Genomic DNA, 18,054 nt, shown 5'->3' with positions numbered 1-18,054 from the left:
GATTTCTGGTTGCTGCTGGGAAAAAGAACCATTCAAATTCTTTGTGAGTAATGTATGAGAATAAAGACAACTCTTGGAAGAGATTAATCATTCAATATTGTTTTTATCTTCAGACTGAAAAAGATGTGAATTGCCTTGAACCATGGATAGTAAAAGAAATGGATTCCTGTCTTTCTGACATCTGGTTGCATAAAGATATTGATTCATTTGCTCAGGTGTTAAATCTTATTTTAACTGAAAATGTCAGTGGTAAGTTTATTGTGTTATTACATAATAAAAAAAGTAACCTCAAATTTACTTAGATTTTTATGGCTACTTTTATCTCCAGTTTCAAATGTTGTTACCTTTGCCTTCTGATACCTCCTGAAAAAATGGTTAGGGCTAGCAGAATTAATTAATTGTTTAGTTAGTTGTTGTTTTGAAGTATTGGCAGAAGTATGTTTCTAAGACAGTGTGGAATTCATATGAACTGACTGCAGAGATAAAGTGAGGAAACAAATTCTCTTTGGGCTGGAATTTGAAAGCAGTATTTGTACTACATTTAGATGAAGAAATAACATTTCTGTTGGGTTTGCTGATTTTTATTTTTTTACTTCTCAGTTGATTATAGGCACAGTGAAACTGGTGCGACTGCTCTGATGATTTCTTCAGGGAGAGGCTTTTTGAGTCAAGTAGAACAGTTGATCAGTATGGGAGCAAGTATCCACTGCAAATCATCTAATGGCTGGTAAAAACAAACAGAGAAACCAAAAGATAGATTTATTTGTCAATATAGGAGAGAGAAAGAAACTGTTTAGGCTGTAAAAGCTATAGTTCCTAGGGCAGATTGATAAGTTAGCAAATTAATTTAGATGTTAAAGAATTTTCTAACTCCTGTTAATGACATTGTTTTCTGTAAATTCTAAATTGTATTCTTAATTACATGATCTTGATTATGAGCTATAAACTTTGTTTCAGTAGGTGTATTGAAGACACTGGTTAGCAGAACAACTGTAATCTACTGAATTGGACCAAAATGTTTGGCAATTCTTATTTTCATGGAGTTACCTATATCAGAAGATCTTTTTGTGATGTTTCTAAGTCTGTTGTAGTATATAAAAGTATTTGTGAATCTGTAAAACTCAAGTTTTGTGGTCATGAAGTATGTCTTCATATAAATAGGGAAGTACAGTAAATAATTGTAGTATGGAATGATAAGAATTAAAATTCCAGGGGTCTGATATTTGGTGCTAACATTTGAAAAACTTGGGAAGGAATGCAGTTTAAAGGTAAAACGGTGAACTGCATTGGGAGAAGGACAGACTCTGAAAGACATGAAATAGCCAAATGCTTTCCCACATTTTAATGCAAAACACCTGGGGTGTGACTTTTTGAGATGACTTAAAGGCTACTGCAAACAGGTAGGCCTGATCTCTGCACGTTTTTGTGGGCTTTTTAAGGGAATGGCATATATTCTTCCTCCTCCTTTCCTTGTGCATGTTTGTAGGTACTCCTGTGTAAAACTGACGTTCTTTTGCGGTAAAGAACCGTAGTTACCTACAAGTCAGGTAGCTGTTAACACCTATTCAAGCACTTTCACGTGGAAAGCTGCAGATCCAGCAATAGCAGTACTGATAACAATAGGGAAGTGGGTACAAAAGTCTGGTATCAATTGCCTCGTCTTATGTGCTACTCATATTCATCTTTTGAAGTGAAAAATCGAATAAAAATACTTGTGCAACTCTTTCAGGATGGCTGTGGACTGGGCTAGGTGCTTTGGACAGACAGAGGTTGTGGATCTGTTGGAATCCTACAGGTAAGCTGTAACTGTTTTGCAGATGGAGTTGCATAGCATAATGAAGGGAAACTTGAGGCTTGTGTTCTTTTAATCAGAACAGGTTTTAGCTTTTCATGCTGTAAAATCTGGACTGAATAGGAGTACCTTTTTTTTTTAAGAATAGGAATATTTCAGAAACAACAAAAAAGTTTGTACTCAGTATCATATTGTTTATATTTGCACAACTTGCTAGTTGTGCAATGTACTATGTACCATTTTATTTTCACATGCTTACTTTGGAAACAAATCTGTCATGTGTTTTTATCTGTGTATTTTTATACACAGTAGACAGATTAAAGAAGCTTTACAGAAGTAATGTATACACTAGGCCATTCAAGAATGATTTTTTGATTAACTTATAGTTATCATAGTTGAGGTAGTATTTTGTAAAGATTATATTTATTACAATTTCTCTTAGTGTCGTTTCTGCTAGTGGGAAATTTTGGGTGAATACATATCTCTTAAATATTTTTCCTTGAACAGATAAATGAGAAGTATCTTTATACTTCCATTAGCTTATGGTTGTGTTTCAATGAAGTTTAAGAAAAGGAAAGTTAACACGAATAAATGAGGTGGCATCCTTTCTTGGGTTGACATTTAAATCAGTGGGCAGTAATACTATGGTGATTCTCTTCTGCTACACTTAAAAATTAGAATTCAAGACCAGTAGTCATGTTGGTCTTGATCTAAGTTTGAGTTGATTGCTGAATTCAAACCCGAAGGGACAGCCTTGACTCTGGTGTATTTTTCTATTACAGTGCTTCATTTGGATTTGGAAATCTTGATGAAAGTTCCCTGGTCCAAAAAAGTGGTAGTGACCTTAGTGCAGAGGACAGAGAACTACTGACAGCTTATCATCACAGTTTTGATGATGAAAAAGTGGATCTGGATCTGATAATGCACTTACTTCACAGCATCTGTCATAGTTGTGATGCGGGTAGGTAAATACCTAACTAGTTGTGGATTCAGCTTCTGATTAATCTTGTTCTTTTATCAGCAATCCCCAAAAATTAAAACCTTCTGAGTGCTAGTCTACATGGCATCAACATGTATTTGAATTTTCTATTTAACTCTGCAAACCCACTTCCTTTTTTAGGAGCAATTTTAATATTTCTTCCTGGGTATGATGAGATAGTGAGCCTGAGGGACCGCATTCTTTTTGATGACAAGAGATTTGCTGATAATGCTCACAGGTAAAACCTTTAGTCACTGTGGCTTTTCATTGCTTTTGTTAAGGATTCTTACAATGTTCTTTTGTGTTGCATTAGATACCAAGTTTTCATGCTTCATTCAAGTGTGCAGACTTTGGATCAGAAGAAAGTGCTTGAAACTCCACCTTCTGGCATCCGCAAAATTGCAAGTATTACAGGACTTTGTCAGATGCTACAATGATCTATTTTGCTGTTGCTTTTACAGTTACTATAGTTTTGGTGGTTTTGGTTTTTTTTCTTTGCAGATTCTTTCTACTAATATTGCAGAAACCAGCATAACAGTCAATGATGTCGTGTTTGTCATTGACTCTGGCAAGGTGAAAGAGGTATGGCTGCCTTAAATTTTCAGAGTGCGATTCTAAAACACACGGTGCATAAATTTTGGAGAACTTTTTTTTTTTTACTTTACAGTAAAGTGAAAAAAAGCTTTTACTAGGTAAGAGCTAGTGCCTGTCAGGCAACAGTCCTCACTGAAAAGTTTTGACATCCATTTGTTTTAAGACAAATCCTGTAAATAGCTAGCTGTCTAAAAACCTTGTAAAAGCTGATATAGGTTGATGTATTAAAAAAATGTATCTTTCTCTTTTGCAATTTAGTATTTCTGCTGGATTTTTAAAACAAGTCCTCAGTTTAGACCACCACCTTCCTGAGACTGAAAGAGCGCTGAGAGTTCTTTTTGTCCTAGTAATGTATCAAGTCCAAAAATAATCCATTAAGTTTTTAAGCAGTTTTTTGGTGTGTTCAGTGCCCATTCCTAATTACTTTTTCAAGAAAAGTGAGATCACATAATGAGGCAATTTAAGACCTAGTGTATGGCTTTGAAAATGAAATTGGATTTCATAGGCGACATACATTCCAAATTTCTGAAGTTCTCATAAAACAAACTTACTTTTGTAATTTTACATCAGTCTAAGAAAATAAGCAGGTAATTTTCAAGTGAGATAAAAAGGAAATCTTTATTTGGTATAATAATGTATTTTTACTTGCTTTGTTTTATCTCAGAACACAGATCTGACATACTTTTTACTGACTTGCAATTACCTATTGACTAGAAAATGTGTATTTCAAAAACTGTGTAGCACTAAGGTACTGCAAAGGAGATACCATCATAAATTCACTCGAAACTGAGAAAATACCTTTGTGCCAGAAGTTGCTGTGTATATATTACTGTTTCATACTTTTTAGAAAACTTCTATTGGTAATCTAAATAACTAGTAACTTTTATTTCATGTACCCCGTTGAGTTTTCAGTTTATATTCCTTTCTTTGTTTTTCTAGAAGTCTTTTGATGCATTGAGTCGTGTTACAATGCTAAAAATGGGGTGGATTTCAAAAGCCAGTGCTATCCAGAGAAAGGGCAGGTAATAAATGCCTCATCCTGGTTTCCATTTTGCAGATATCTACAGTCCTTTATGTTTAGAATATAGCATACAACATAGTAACTGTTTCTAGCCTAGTCCAGTGTTGTGTTGGATAATGGTCAACACTTGTTCTCTGCAGGTGAGTACTGGTCAGTATGTATTTCCTTGGAATAATTTCCCAAGTTGTAGAAAGTTGATGTTCAGGCATTTCCTGAAGGTGTAGGTTGTTTTCCCTTATTATGTTGTTCTCCTTCCTCTTTCTCCCATGTAGCACCACCAGTCCCAGTGTCCATTAGGGTGTTTTCACATCTTGTCTGTGGGCAGAGGACTGGCTGCCTATATCACTTTCTCCAAGCTATCTGTGACATAACAGGCCATGATTATATTCTTCCCAACACTGTGGGTGAGGGCTCAGAAGCTTATGTAGCAGCAAGTGCCTGTTTTATCAATCACATTGGCATTAGGCTGCACGTATACACATGCATGTATATGAATGAGAGAATTTGCTGTCTCACATGCACTCACAAGTTATTTAACCTTTTTTCTACCTTTTACTTCAAAGGTCATCTCTGTTTAGGGGATGTGAGGAGAGGAAATGAAGTTTGCAACTGATTTCCTTACAACAAAGCATGATTGAGATTTGGACTGGTTTTACATTAGCAAAAAACCCACAGCACTTTACATTAGATAAATCTTGTTTTTCTTCCTCCAGATTTCTCAGTGTTGGGTAAAAATTTCAGAAAAAAATTGGCACACTCTCAAAAATAATCCATGATTGGAAAACCCTCACTTTGCGTGTGACTTATAACACTTTCTTCATAGAAGTGCTTCTGCTTTTCCATTCTGAGTTTCTGTGGCTGTTTGTTGGCTTTTGGTTTTATTTTTAGAAAGAAACCTAATTTTCACAATTTCCCATATTTTATTTTCAAGGGCTGGGCGCTGTCAGCCTGGAGTCTGTTTTCGTCTCTTCAGCAGGCTCCGATTTCAGAATATGTTGGAATTTCAGTCTCCAGAACTTCTCAGAATGCCGCTTCAGGTGCATGTTCAGTTAGAAATTATAACTTAAAAAAATCAAATGTCATCAAACCATACTATTAATTGCAACAAATCATGTGTTTGGGGGTTGTTTCCAAATCTTGGTGATCATTTTAGTTCTGCCTTTTAACTTGCAGGAGATTTGTTTGTACACGAAACTTCTGGCTCCAATTAATTGTCCAATTGTAGACTTTCTCATGAAAGCTCCTGATCCTCCACCTGCTGTAACTGTGAGAAATGCTGTGCATATGCTTAAGGTCAGAAAAGGAATAGATTTAGATGGTAATTGTGTTTGATTCCAAATTTGTGGTGTAGCAGTCTATCTTACTGACTTCAGTTTGTACTGAAGCTGTTTTTAATTACTTAAGGATGTTCTGAATTTTTGTTGATTGTTTGTTTTCATTTTGTGTGTGGGGATGTGTTTTTCCATGTCAAGGAAAGAGAATGCTTCAAAGTCTTGTCTCTGTTAATAGTTTGACTTGCTTTATTAGTGTTTGGAAACAAGACTAGTTAATGTCCACTATTCACATCTTCTCTGCTTTCACTGTAAATTGATTTTGTCCACTGTACCCAGCCCCCTCTCTGTTTGTTTGTTTATAAACAGACCATAGATGCCATGGACCCTTGGGAAGATCTTACTGAGCTTGGTTATCACCTCACTGAATTACCTGTAGAGCCACACCTTGGTAAAATGGTGTTGTATGCTGTAGTTCTGAAGTGCCTGGATCCTGTCCTGACCATTGCCTGTGCTCTTGCCTGCCAAGACCCCTTTGTGCTGCCCACGCTGGCCTCCCAGAAGCGTGCGGCCATGCTGTGCAGGAAGCGTTTCGCTGCCGGGACCTTCAGTGACCACATGGCCCTGCTCAGGGCTTTCCAGGTAATACTTCATTGCAGAGAGTGCTGATCACAGCACAATGTTTGGTTGACATTTTCAAACCTTAGATAATTCTGAATGTTCCAACAATATGCCTCTTTACATCCTGCTACACTGAACTTCAAATCATGATATTAATGTAATGATCTTTATTTATTGTTTTAACTTGACATAATCGTCATTGTAATGAACACATAAGGAGAACCTAATTCTTGAACAGAAAAAAGGAACTGGTTTAATACATTTACTTTTAGAGGGGGTTTTGCATTCATTTTATTGACATAAATGTAATCTTTTATAAAAACGCAGTTTTTAGTTTTAGCCTATCAAGTTAATAGGCGAATGTAAAAACATTTTCAGGCATGGCAGAAGGCACGCAGTGATGGCTGGGAGAGAGCCTTCTGTGAAAAGAACTTCCTATCCCAAGCCACAATGGAAATCATTGTAGGAATGAGAACACAGTTGCTTGGCCAGCTTAGAGCCTCAGGTAAAGAACTTGGAAAAATTTTAATTAAATGTTTAATGTTTAAATGTTGTTTTAAAGTCAAGCATATAGAAATTGTAACAAAAATCATGTTCGCTGGTGTAGTTTTCCTTACTTAATTTGAAATGCACCTTTATGTACACATTCATGCAGGGTATGGTGTAGATGAGGAAGTGTGGCTGATATAACTGAAAAACCCTCATTTCCACTTGTCCCCACATTTCATGTTTTAATAAATTATTCCCATGGGAAATGTCTTTCTGTTGTAGAAAACAGTGATATTCTGTGTTAGTATGAAACCTCTTATCAAGAAGGATTTCAGTTTAGTGGTTTCTTCCTGGTGATGTTAAGGTTGGCAGTACAACATGTTGAAAAATGCAATAAATAATTGTTTATTTCACCTTTAGTTTGTAACTCCTTTTGACAACCAAACACAAGCTAACATGGCGCTGTTTTGTCTTGTTCTTTTGTCAGGTTTTGTGAGAGCCAGAGGAGGAGCTGATATTAGAGATGTTAATACTAACTCTGAGAACTGGGCTGTAATTAAAGCTGCCTTAGTGGCTGGGATGTATCCCAATCTTGTGCATGTAGACAGAGAAAGCCTGGTGTTGACTGAACCAAAGGAGAAGAAAGTGCGATTTCATCCTACCTCTGTTCTTGGTCAGTCTCAGTATAAAAAGGTAAAATCACTTTAAATTCATAGTTCAAGAAAAAGAGCACTAAAATCTATCACATGTTTTAGAAATGTCTTTTTCTAGTTGTCAGTACTTTAAAAGCAGTATGGGCATTTAACACTACAGCTTTAGAAAATACTGTTCTACCCAGGTGATAGAATTGGAGCTGATTCGTTTTTCCATTGTTTCAAGTAGTCCTTTCTCTAGATGGAACAAGGCAAAATGGCAAAAAAAACACCCCAGTTATAAGATTGTTTTAAAAATAGAATTATCCCTACTCTTAAAAGCAAGAAGTTCTTCTCTGAAACTTTTTTTTTAACATTTGTTTTTAAAGCAAAATATTTTATCATGGTAAGATAATTTGTGAATCTGGTTGAATTCTCTCACACTTTTTTTTGCATGTATATTCTTATATGTATATAATTATACGTGCATTTATTTCTCAAAAGATAGAATCGTGGAATGGTTTGGGTTGGAAGGGACCTTAAAGCTTATCTCATTCTAGCCCCTGCCACAGGCAGGGACACCTTTCTCTCTTCCAGGTTGCTCAGAGCCTCACGCAGTCTGGCCTTGAACACTGCCAGGTTGAGGCATCCACAGTGTCTCTGGATAAAATGAGAAATATGTTAAAACTTACATTAATTACAGTAAACAGTGTAATAGCCTAGTCTTACCGCTCTTGCACAGATTGCCCCAGCAAATGGACAAGCTGCAGCCATCCAGGCCCTCCCTACAGACTGGCTTATATACGATGAAATGACAAGAGCTCACAAGACAGCAAACATCAGGTGCTGCTCTGTTGTGACACCTGTCACCGTGTCCCTCTTCTGTGGACCAGCCAGGCTGCCAAGTAATGCCTTGCAGGCATCTTCATCCTTTCGAGGTACACTGGAGTCTGGATTTGGAATGTTTCCACTGGTATACACTAGTGTGTGACATGGAAAGCTTATTTTTCAGTAATATTTAATACATAATGGTTGATTCTGAAAACAACAGTGTTATAATTCCTGTAGCTATTCAGGAATAGTTTGTAGGTTCTGTAATAAATCTCTCAGTTTTGGGATTCCTTACATTTTCAGGTCCATAAATTACACAGTTCTGGGAGTCTCAGCAACTGCAGTATAGTTTGTAAGGAAAGAATGCAGCCACAATGTCTAATGATAATAATGATACTGAGATGTGTAGTATGTATGTTCTTTTTCTACAGACTACTTTAATTGATACATTGAACCAGATTATTCAAACTGAATAATTTAGAAATAATTGATGTGGCAAACAAGTCATGTTGCTTCTAGCTGACACACACATTTTCAAGATATGTTCCACTGATAATTTTTTTTGTCAATTAACTGTACCATAAACTGTAAGTAATAGAGAATATATAGACATTTTCTTTTTTTTTCTTATTTGAGTCCTGTTGAATTGGAAGCAAAAATAACTGCTGCTAGTTCTCATAGTTGGAATCAAACTAAAAGTCCAACTTATTTCTGAAGCTTTCCTGTCTTGCTTTTAAACTGTTAACCTTAGAGAAGTGTTCATGCTGATTGAATTGCACTTCAGAAAAATAAGGATTCCTAATCAATAGCCATATGTATTATATGTATATTTTTTCCTTACTAAGTCTTTAAATCTGCTGTTTTACTAGGAAATAGAGCCACGTGTGCTTTTGCAAACAGCTTTAGGCAAAAGTTGGGTAGTGGCTTGTGAATACTGGTGAGGGTACATGAGTTGAGTCTGATCATATCAGTACAGGTTTTTACATAGTAGGACCTGCAGCAGGTCTGGCTACTTGATTCCTGCTATCTGGAGTAAAGACTTTTCAGTGTGTTTGCAGAAAAGAAGAGGTAGTTTTACAAATGTTTACATTTTAAAGTCAATTTTAGAAGGGAAAATATTATTGCTGTTAATACAGTAGTGTTAGTTGCTTTGTATATAAGTAGAAATAATACTAATAATAATATTTTTTTCTAATACTAATAATAATGCTTTCATCTTTAATTCAGGAGGAGGGGTATCTAATGATAGCAGTGACAGTGAAATGGAGGACAAAACAACTGCTAATCTGGCACTACTGAAGCTGGATGAATGGCTCCATCTCAAACTGGACCCTGAGGTAAGTAAGAAATCAGTCCTAGGTTTGCTTCATGTAGAAGAATTGTAAAAAGATATGAAAAGATTTTTGTAACATTTGAGTAGCCAAGAATTTTCTCTAAGAATGTCATGGTCCATTTGGTCTCAAACTACATACTCAGTGATTTAACCTTTACTTCATGAGCTCATCAAGAATTAAAGGGCTTCAATCCCCTTTGGCACAGGGGTGTCTGTCGCTTGAACTTGTGTATTCAACATCCAAGTTGCAATGTTTCATAACCTATCACCCATACCTTTCAATTATTTTACCTGTGAGCAAAAGGAAAGAAAATAATTAGTCATTTAAGTCAACAGTGAGAGTGCTCGTTCTTCCTCCATCTTGGTGTGGGTGTCCTGTCTATCACACGAGGGAGCAGGAAAGCCTCAGCAGTGCAGATGCTGTTGGATCTCCTTCAAAAACTTTCTGGGCTGTATGATGTTTTATACGTCTGAGCTTGGCAGTTTTGTCCCTTTCCACAAGTCAGCAGATTCTGAAGAGACTGCCAGACAAAAGATAATGGCTGCAAGGGACAGCAAACTGCAGGTGACAGTGGCTGCATGAGGGTCCTTCTGCTGCTTCTGGCCTCCTGTCCTGCCTGCATGGTGCTCCATCAGGCTAGAGCAGGAGCTGGGATCGCCAGAATCTGAGCAGGAGCTGAGAGAACAGTCACATTGGCATATTGCGTCCTTCTTTCTGTGCAAGAGTAACCAAAACCAGATCAAAAAAGGAGCACTTGAAGCTGGATTTGCTGAAAGAAAGTTGCCATCAGATTTTGGAGGGATAAATATAAACCTCTTTGAAATTGAAGTCTTTATGTCATTGAGGAGCTGTGGCTATGGTAGGAGTAGTTTATGGGTCATGAAACACAATTTCACCAGCTCTAATAATAATACTGTCTCTCCTAGACATGTCCAAAAGAGTGATTTTTTTAAAATTTATTTTAATGGAAGCATTTCTGATAACGTGGGAATTAGACTATAGTCTTCTGAATTTAGTAATCACATTTGAGCAGATGTCTTTGTAAGAAAAATATCACTTAGAGCTCTTTTCCCTCAAGTATGACTAAAGAGTGCATGAGTGGAGACTGATTTGAGAGGAAGGGCATAAAGCATGAAAGGATTGGGTTTTCTCAAAAGATAAAAAGGAAAAAAAAGTCTGTGGATTTACAGTACAAAGCTAAGTTTAGTACAGAGCTAAATGAAATGTTTCAAAAATTACCTTGCACCCAAGGAAAAGAAAGTAAATTAACATTTAGTTTAAATATGGATTATTCCCCTTCCCCAAGACCTTAGTCCTGCCTTTCATTTCAGGCCCTGTTTATATTAGAATGCCAGGTGCTGCCTGATAGGAAAAAGATAGGGTCCTCTTACCTGTCTAATCTAATTTTCATCAGCATTTAACAGAATTTGAACCCATTACAGGCTGCTGGTATGCTGTTGCAGCTCAGGCAGAAGTGGCACAGTTTGTTCCTGCGTCGTATGCGAGCTCCTTCTAAACCGTGGTCTCAGGTTGATGAAACAACTGTAAGAGCAATTACAGCTGTTCTGAGTGCTGAAGAACAGTCTGCAGGTCTCCAGCAGCCTTCAGGAATCGGCCAGAGACCAAGACCTGTGACTTGTGAAGAACTTCCTTTGGCATCTACATGGAAGTCCACCAACAGCAGAAGAAGCTCAACAGAAACGGAATTGTCTGACTCCTCTAATGTTGAAAAGTAAGATATTGAGGTCTTCTGCTCACTGTAGGTTGCAAATTATGTATACAAGCATCACTTAAATTTCTGCTAGTAATAAGGAGGTGGAAGTGGTGGAAATACAGTTCAAAGGTGTTATACTGTTATATGCTGCATTGTAATCCCATAAAGAAGTAGTTCATACCTGGGCCTGCTTTTTTGAGAGAGCAGTCAGGAATATTGTCCATGAATTGCGATGTTTGAGAAGTAGCAGAAGAGGTTTAACAGTAGCATTAAAAAGCAATGCATGATCGGTATGGCTTTTTTAGTTGGGGTTTAATAGATTTTGTAGTTTCTGTAATACATGTGGTCATGCAGTAGGCTGACAGGTTGATGTAAATTGTTCAGTGACTGCCTGTGAAACTCAAGGTACATCTTTTTAGGGTTTCAGTGAAATCTACATCTCCTGCACTCCACCAGCCAAAGAAGTACAAAGAAAAAGACATTTTGCTCTCCAAACGATCCTCAGATGACAGATCAGCTCAGTCCTCAGTGAAGCCTGCAGACAGCAGTAGCTATTCCAGCCCCAGTGCTAGTCCTTCTTCTCCGGTGTCTGGAAAGGTAGAGTTCTCTAACATATCACCCTGCTCTTCAAAAGTAATAGAATTCCTTGCTGATATCATTCTGCAATTAGGTATTTTACTGATAAATTAGGAACCTAACTTCACTTTTAATTTATAACAGCTGCATAATACTTCCTTCTGGAACTTAAAGTTTAGACTAATTATCCTTGTTTCACTAGTTTAATACAGTAAAAATAATTTGTCATCTGCTGAGGTAAAGCTATATGAGGTAAATTAGAAAAAATGAGATTTAAAAAAAAACCCTTGTTCTAATGAATGTGTATTAGTTTTTTTTCAACTAAATAAGTATATTATACAAACACTTCTGAAGTTTTTGGATTCTGCTTTTTTCTGTTTCTGTAATAGCATAATTGATACTGAATCTGTGTTATCTGCCTTACTATGACTGCTTGGGGTTTTTGTGATGGTTATTTTAACAAAGCACACATTTTAAATGAGATTGTTGTCATAGTTGTCCCTATATACTTGAATAGTAGTCTGCAGTAACACTAAAGAGATCATGGAGAGGAAACATCATGGACTTATTGGAGGATTTAGTAATTCCTCTTGAATCTTTCAGCTTTTAAATTAAGACAGTGTAAAAGGAAGAAAACATGTTTCCTGAATGTAGAAATACAAGTAGTGCTGTAGGCTGCACTCTTGGATGATTAATTCTGGTGTCGTCTCAAGGTGTGTCAGACTTAAACCAATTATAATTAATACTAGACTTTTTAATCCTTTCTGCTTTACTAGTTTTCTGCCCCTCATGGATTAATTATTATTTTGAAAAGTGCTTTAAAAATGTAAAATAAATATGAAATACATTTCAAAGCCATTTTGGACAGGACCAGCTGATAGATTTTATGTTTCTTCTAGAACCTGGAGGAGGAAGGGAGGAGCACAGTCAATGGATTTCTGTCCTTGTGTATGAAACTTCAGAAATAAAGCCTGGTTTATTGTACTTAATAATTTAATTTATTTCTTCCAGGGTTGCAAATCTCCTTCACCAAGACAAAATATGCCAGTTCGATACTTTATAATGAAAAGTAGCAACTTGCAAAACATTGATATATCTCAACAGAAGGGAATATGGTCCACTACACCAAGTAATGAACGGAAACTGAATGGAGCCTTTTGGGAGAGCAGCGTGGTTTACTTAATATTTTCTGTTCAAGGGTCTGGATGCTTTCAGGTGGGTCTTAATCTTAAACTAGCTGTTAGCAGTGGTTGATGGTTTAGGAGGATGCAGCAAATGACTGTGTGTGGTGTGGACAGCTTTGCTTATGGCTTCTGACTTTCTGAGAAGCAGAGCAATGTGCAAATGTCTGTGCTTGCTGAAGAAAGAGCATTTCAAAGCTGCGATGGAATTTTCTCCAAACATCATGAGTAAGAAAAATATTTGTACCATACATTAATCCTCTAAAACAACAACCACCAGAAACAAAAATCCTAACAAAGTAGAGGATTGCTACTGTTTGCATGCAAAAAATGTGTATTGTAAGTGAGCAAGCACTTACTGTCAAGTCACAGCTCTCTAAAGCCAAGAAACTCGCACATTTCTTTATCATAATTTTGATTAAAACTGGTTTTATTCACTTCCAATTAGGAAGCTGGCCATGATTCTTGCAGAGCTCTGTCTTGACTTCATATTCAGTGAGATATTTGTCAACAGTTTTTTGGTCAAATCTGTGGTCAATTTGAAGTAAAAACTTGACCTGGTAATGCAAAGTTGCAGGTTAGCTGTGATTCAGCTAAATTCAGTTGTTCCAGGTAAAGAAATTTCAATTTACTTCTTCATATAAGTTAGTTATAAAATTCAGCTGAAATTAAAATCTAATGAACCAACCAAAACACAGCTGTCTTGGCAGTACCACTGAAGGACTGCTGTGACGTATTACATATGATGGTTTGGCAAATGCAGATACTGGAAAGTAATTTTCAGCAAGTGAGTTGACACTGAAAATGGGCCGTTGCACTGGTCCTCTCAGACAAGAAAGTGGGGAAGAGAAGACACCCTCAAGTCAGGAGTGTAGGTGGTTGACCTTGCCCTTTCCTTCCAGTTTTGACAGTGCACTGCACTCTCATGGCAATGTGAGATAGATTAACTTCCCTATTAATCTTCTCTTGTCCCAACTGTCTCTTTCTATTCTATTCTATTCTATTCTATGTTTATTTTTTCCTCTGTTCCTTTTATTAATTCTCATTTGAGTCTGGCTTGAGCTATCTAGGATTGCTTGTCTTACAACAGCAGTGTGTGCTGGTAATTTACTGAACTGCATCTTTTGGACTGCTAAGTCCTAAATGGCATAGATACACCTGAATGGTGTATTGATATGTTGTGTGGGGGGTTGTGTTTACTTTCAGTTTGTTTGGTGTGTGGGTAAATCAGGGTATCCTTAAGTAAGTTAGATGCTGTCTCAGGTTGGGGATTTCATTCATTTTCTTTTTGAATACTTGTTGTGTTGGAATTTCATCCGGCTTCACTAAAGCAGGAAATAAAAGCAACTTGGACTTCTTTCTTTGAAGACCAGCTACAGTCTCCTAATTCTGTGTGAAAGTTAACACAGAGGGAGCATGAGAAGGAACAAATGGATTTCTGCAAAAATTACCTAAAAGTAACAAGCAAGATGAATATCTAATGGACTGTTCTATAGTAGAATATTAATCTCAACTTCCTTCTTCTTCAGGTGGTTATGCAACAGCTTTTAATTCTGTTACAAAGCTCATAAAACCTTTAGTGATAATTTTGTCATTGAGAGACATTCCTTATGGTCAAACCCTACAAGGCATATTTTAAGTGGAAAAAGAAGTGATTCTTCTAACTTTCTGAATGTAAACATTTTGGAACCTCTAGCTTCGTGGTGAATCACTTTGAAATTACTTTGAAAGTTTCATAGGAAGTTTGGTTATTTATCTCATTCCACCATAGACAGGTGTGGCCTCATTATGTTTGTTCTTTCATATTTCAATTTTTGTCCCAGGGTTTTGCTAGAATGGGTTCAGCGATTGGGTGTGAGAAAAGTCAAGACTGGGGATCTGCTGGTTTTGGAGGTGTATTTAAGGTGGACTGGATCCGAAAAGAAAGCATTCCTTTTCAGTTTGCACACCATTTGCTCAACCCATGGAATGACAGTAAGAAAGTACAGATAAGTAGGGATGGCCAGGTAATGTTACTCTCTTCTGAAGTTTTCTTTATTTGATTGAATGTATTTGGTGTATTTTTTATTAGCTTGTTCAGCCTTGACATTTATCTCCACTTGTTTATGTATCTGCTGATCTGAATTCACAGTTCATTAGTGTATTGTACCTTCAGCTAATGCAGAATTACTGCTGAAGTAATGGAAACTTTTGATAAAATCAAAAGTTTCTTGCTTATGTGTTAAAAAATTTATTTAAAGGTGGATGCCTCCAAAAAGAAGTTGTTTGGTTTGATTTTTAGTTTGTAATTTATTTCTGGAGGTTTGTTCCCTGTTTGCTTGAGATGTGTTCTCTTAGATAGTCTGTTACACCCAAATAACTGTTCAAAATTATTATTTTTTTTCTGTAAAGCCTGAAGAGAATCCTGAGGTTTAAGGTAGAGTGAAGCTTAGGACAGTTCTTGTACTTTTTACAGCTCTAAAAGTGCAACTAGAAAAAGCCAAAGAATTGGTACAAAATTTCTGTGTGGCAGTTTCTGCCCTCTCCCCATCCCCTCCCTGAACATCTCCTTAAGGATTCAAGAGCTAAAGTTTTTGTTTTACTTTCTCTCCTTCACATCCTCTCTCCAGCTGTAAGAAACTGGAGGAAAGGAGAAGTACAAGGAAAGGATGGCCACTGTATTTCCTGTGACCTCTGTTTTCATATTCTCCACCACACTTGATGGAATTCAACTTAAAAGATGTGGAAAATAATGATCTCTAGTTAGTAAGTGACTGATCTGTGGGAGGTCCAAAGTGTCTGGTGCATCTGTTCTCGTGTATGGTGGTAGGGTGTTCACTAGGAATTGTCTTTGTGAGAACTGACAATTCACTGTCAATGAAAACACCCCAAACAGCCTGTAGGCCAGGATGGCTTGTGAAAGTTTTTACCTCTTGCTCAGCCCTAGTAAGAATACCTTGCTTTGCTGCGAGTTCTAATGCTTGTCCCAATAGCAAAAGAGATGAGCTCTTCCAGAAGGGTCGAAAGCAATAACCAGCAACGTCATCTAACAATTCAGTAATAAATAGTTTCTATGTGCTCAGTAGTAGCAGTGCAGGTAACTTCCCTGATTTCCTGATCATTTCTAGGAGCTGGAACCACAAGTTGGAGAGCAGTTGCTGCAGCTTTGGGACCGTATTCCATTGTCAGGAAAAAAACTGACTGAGCACACCAAGTAATGTGACAGAGGTAGTTTTCCATGCATTGCTTGCTGGTTTTGTGGTAGAAGAAGACCCATGCAGATACAGTGTATCATCACAGTACTGTCTTTTCTTTATAGCTTGTGGAAGAGCAAGTACACTTGGTACTAAATATTCTATTCATTTTGATTTTTTTCTCACCTGGTTTAGATTGTTGAAACGTCAGCCACGAGAACCAGCAGCGTATCTACAATAAAGATGAGGAAGAAGGTGACGCAACAGCCTCCTGACATTCTTCCTCATGCTGGGCAGCTAGAAATGGAAAAATAAGAGGGAATTGCGTTGTTTTCAGTGTTTACTTGCCAGCCTGTTTTTTGACTGAGTTGGTTTTTTTACAGGAGTGTGCAGTTGATACTTGAAAATACAGTTAAGTTGAAAACAAAGTTTGAAACAAGGGACCTCATGTAAGTTGTCTGTGGGTTCAAGATAGCATAACAGACAGTTTAGTTATGCAGTTTACAGTTAAAGCTTACTCAACCCAGTAAAAGGTATGAGAATGTAAATGTTAATTAATCAGTCTTGCGGTTCGGTTAAAAAAAATACTAACTCCAAATATGCTGAAAGGCTCCTTAAGTGTACTTCCACATCCACAGTGCAAGAGAGTGGAATATATTCATACAAATAACTAAGCAGCTGGAAATGTTAATTTTTAATTTATTTAAAGATAATGTCAAAAAATTGTTTATATTTATTTTATTTTGGTTTTGTTTGTATTTATTTATGTGTTTATTTATTGTTAAATTTAATTATTTTAAATTAATTTAATTTAAATGGAAAAGAAGGAGCATGAGACTTTTGAGATTGGGTGCGTCCACTGATGTTTCTAGTTTCAGTTACTTTTCACCTTTAAGACGTGACTCACCTTTGAGAAGCTGAAACAGTCTTTCAGAGGCCTGTGGCCAAGTGGTACTTCAGGCAGTGTTACAAGATTTGTATTTCTTTAAAAAACAATAAAAATTTTTAGCAGTACAATTTCCTTGATCATTTAACATTGTCTTCATGCATTCTTTCAAGTTGTTTCTTTTTCTTCCACACCACTGCTGTCTTGGTTTATTTGGCTTTTTCTTAGTCCTTAACGTACTGTACTGCAAGGCTGGTATAAATGGGTGTGATCACTGTCAGCAGTGTTTGTGGTCATTCTTAGGTCAAACCAAGATTTTTTTCTGCTTCTGAGCCTCCACCTGTTTCCTCTTGTCTGTTCAGGATATTACCCCATGCATTCATTTTGCATTCTGTGTGGTGACTTCCACACATGAGCCATCAGTTTGACCTTTGCCAAGACTCACTGGGTGCCTGTAAGGCTGGTATGCCCAAGAAATAGTTTCTCAAGACAGTGCATAGAAGGGAGGCATGAGGCTCTTCCTGCCTTTTACAGTACTTCCAGGCCTGTGCCCATCCAGGAATGTGGGGCAGTACTGCCGTGTACAGATTTACAGGGCCCTGTGCACTCCAGAGACAGAACTGGTACAGAGAGGGAGCACGGGCGAGTGTAAAGTTTGGCTAACCAGCCAAATGGTACTTCTGCAGCTTGATGGTAAAAAGAAGAGTCCAGCCATAGCATTTGCATTCCACAAGGCCACTGGCCAGCATAGGTCACTTGTGTGGAGAAGAGATTGTACCCTGCTGCCTGACAGATGTGGTCATGTAAGTCTTTGTATGCTCAGATGTTAGATGCAGCCCAGTCGTGGTGGATTGTGTAATATTGTTATCACCCAAATAACTGTACTACTGACCTGTATTTTCTCATGCACTGCATTTAGATGTGGACTGATTGTCCTTTAAGCTGTTGGTCTGGTGTCTG

General features: G+C 37.2%; 1 protein-coding gene across 1 annotated transcript in view; it reads left to right on the top strand.

Moving 5' to 3' along the window:
- Positions 1–17,216, top strand: part of LOC102071553 (3'-5' RNA helicase YTHDC2) — a 37,413-nt gene extending 20,197 nt beyond the window's left edge. The window contains exons 12-31 of the mRNA XM_074533459.1: positions 114–249; positions 601–727; positions 1,730–1,795; positions 2,575–2,753; positions 2,913–3,009; positions 3,085–3,172; positions 3,273–3,353; positions 4,305–4,387; positions 5,318–5,423; positions 5,560–5,679; positions 6,027–6,299; positions 6,657–6,783; positions 7,255–7,460; positions 8,142–8,337; positions 9,458–9,567; positions 11,007–11,296; positions 11,698–11,875; positions 12,866–13,069; positions 14,859–15,041; positions 16,404–17,216. Of these exons, the coding sequence (XP_074389560.1) occupies positions 114–249; positions 601–727; positions 1,730–1,795; positions 2,575–2,753; positions 2,913–3,009; positions 3,085–3,172; positions 3,273–3,353; positions 4,305–4,387; positions 5,318–5,423; positions 5,560–5,679; positions 6,027–6,299; positions 6,657–6,783; positions 7,255–7,460; positions 8,142–8,337; positions 9,458–9,567; positions 11,007–11,296; positions 11,698–11,875; positions 12,866–13,069; positions 14,859–15,041; positions 16,404–16,523 (2,970 nt within the window). The 3' untranslated portion in view covers positions 16,524–17,216. The remainder of the gene's footprint in view (positions 1–113; positions 250–600; positions 728–1,729; positions 1,796–2,574; positions 2,754–2,912; positions 3,010–3,084; positions 3,173–3,272; positions 3,354–4,304; positions 4,388–5,317; positions 5,424–5,559; positions 5,680–6,026; positions 6,300–6,656; positions 6,784–7,254; positions 7,461–8,141; positions 8,338–9,457; positions 9,568–11,006; positions 11,297–11,697; positions 11,876–12,865; positions 13,070–14,858; positions 15,042–16,403) is intronic.
- Positions 17,217–18,054: the final 838 nt, after the last annotated feature.

The sequence above is a fragment of the Zonotrichia albicollis genome, chromosome Z (assembly GCF_047830755.1).
Source record: "Zonotrichia albicollis isolate bZonAlb1 chromosome Z, bZonAlb1.hap1, whole genome shotgun sequence".
NCBI lineage: Eukaryota > Metazoa > Chordata > Aves > Passeriformes > Passerellidae > Zonotrichia > Zonotrichia albicollis.
Note: the sequence above shows the minus strand (reverse complement) of the source record. Positions and strands in the feature narration are given on the sequence as shown.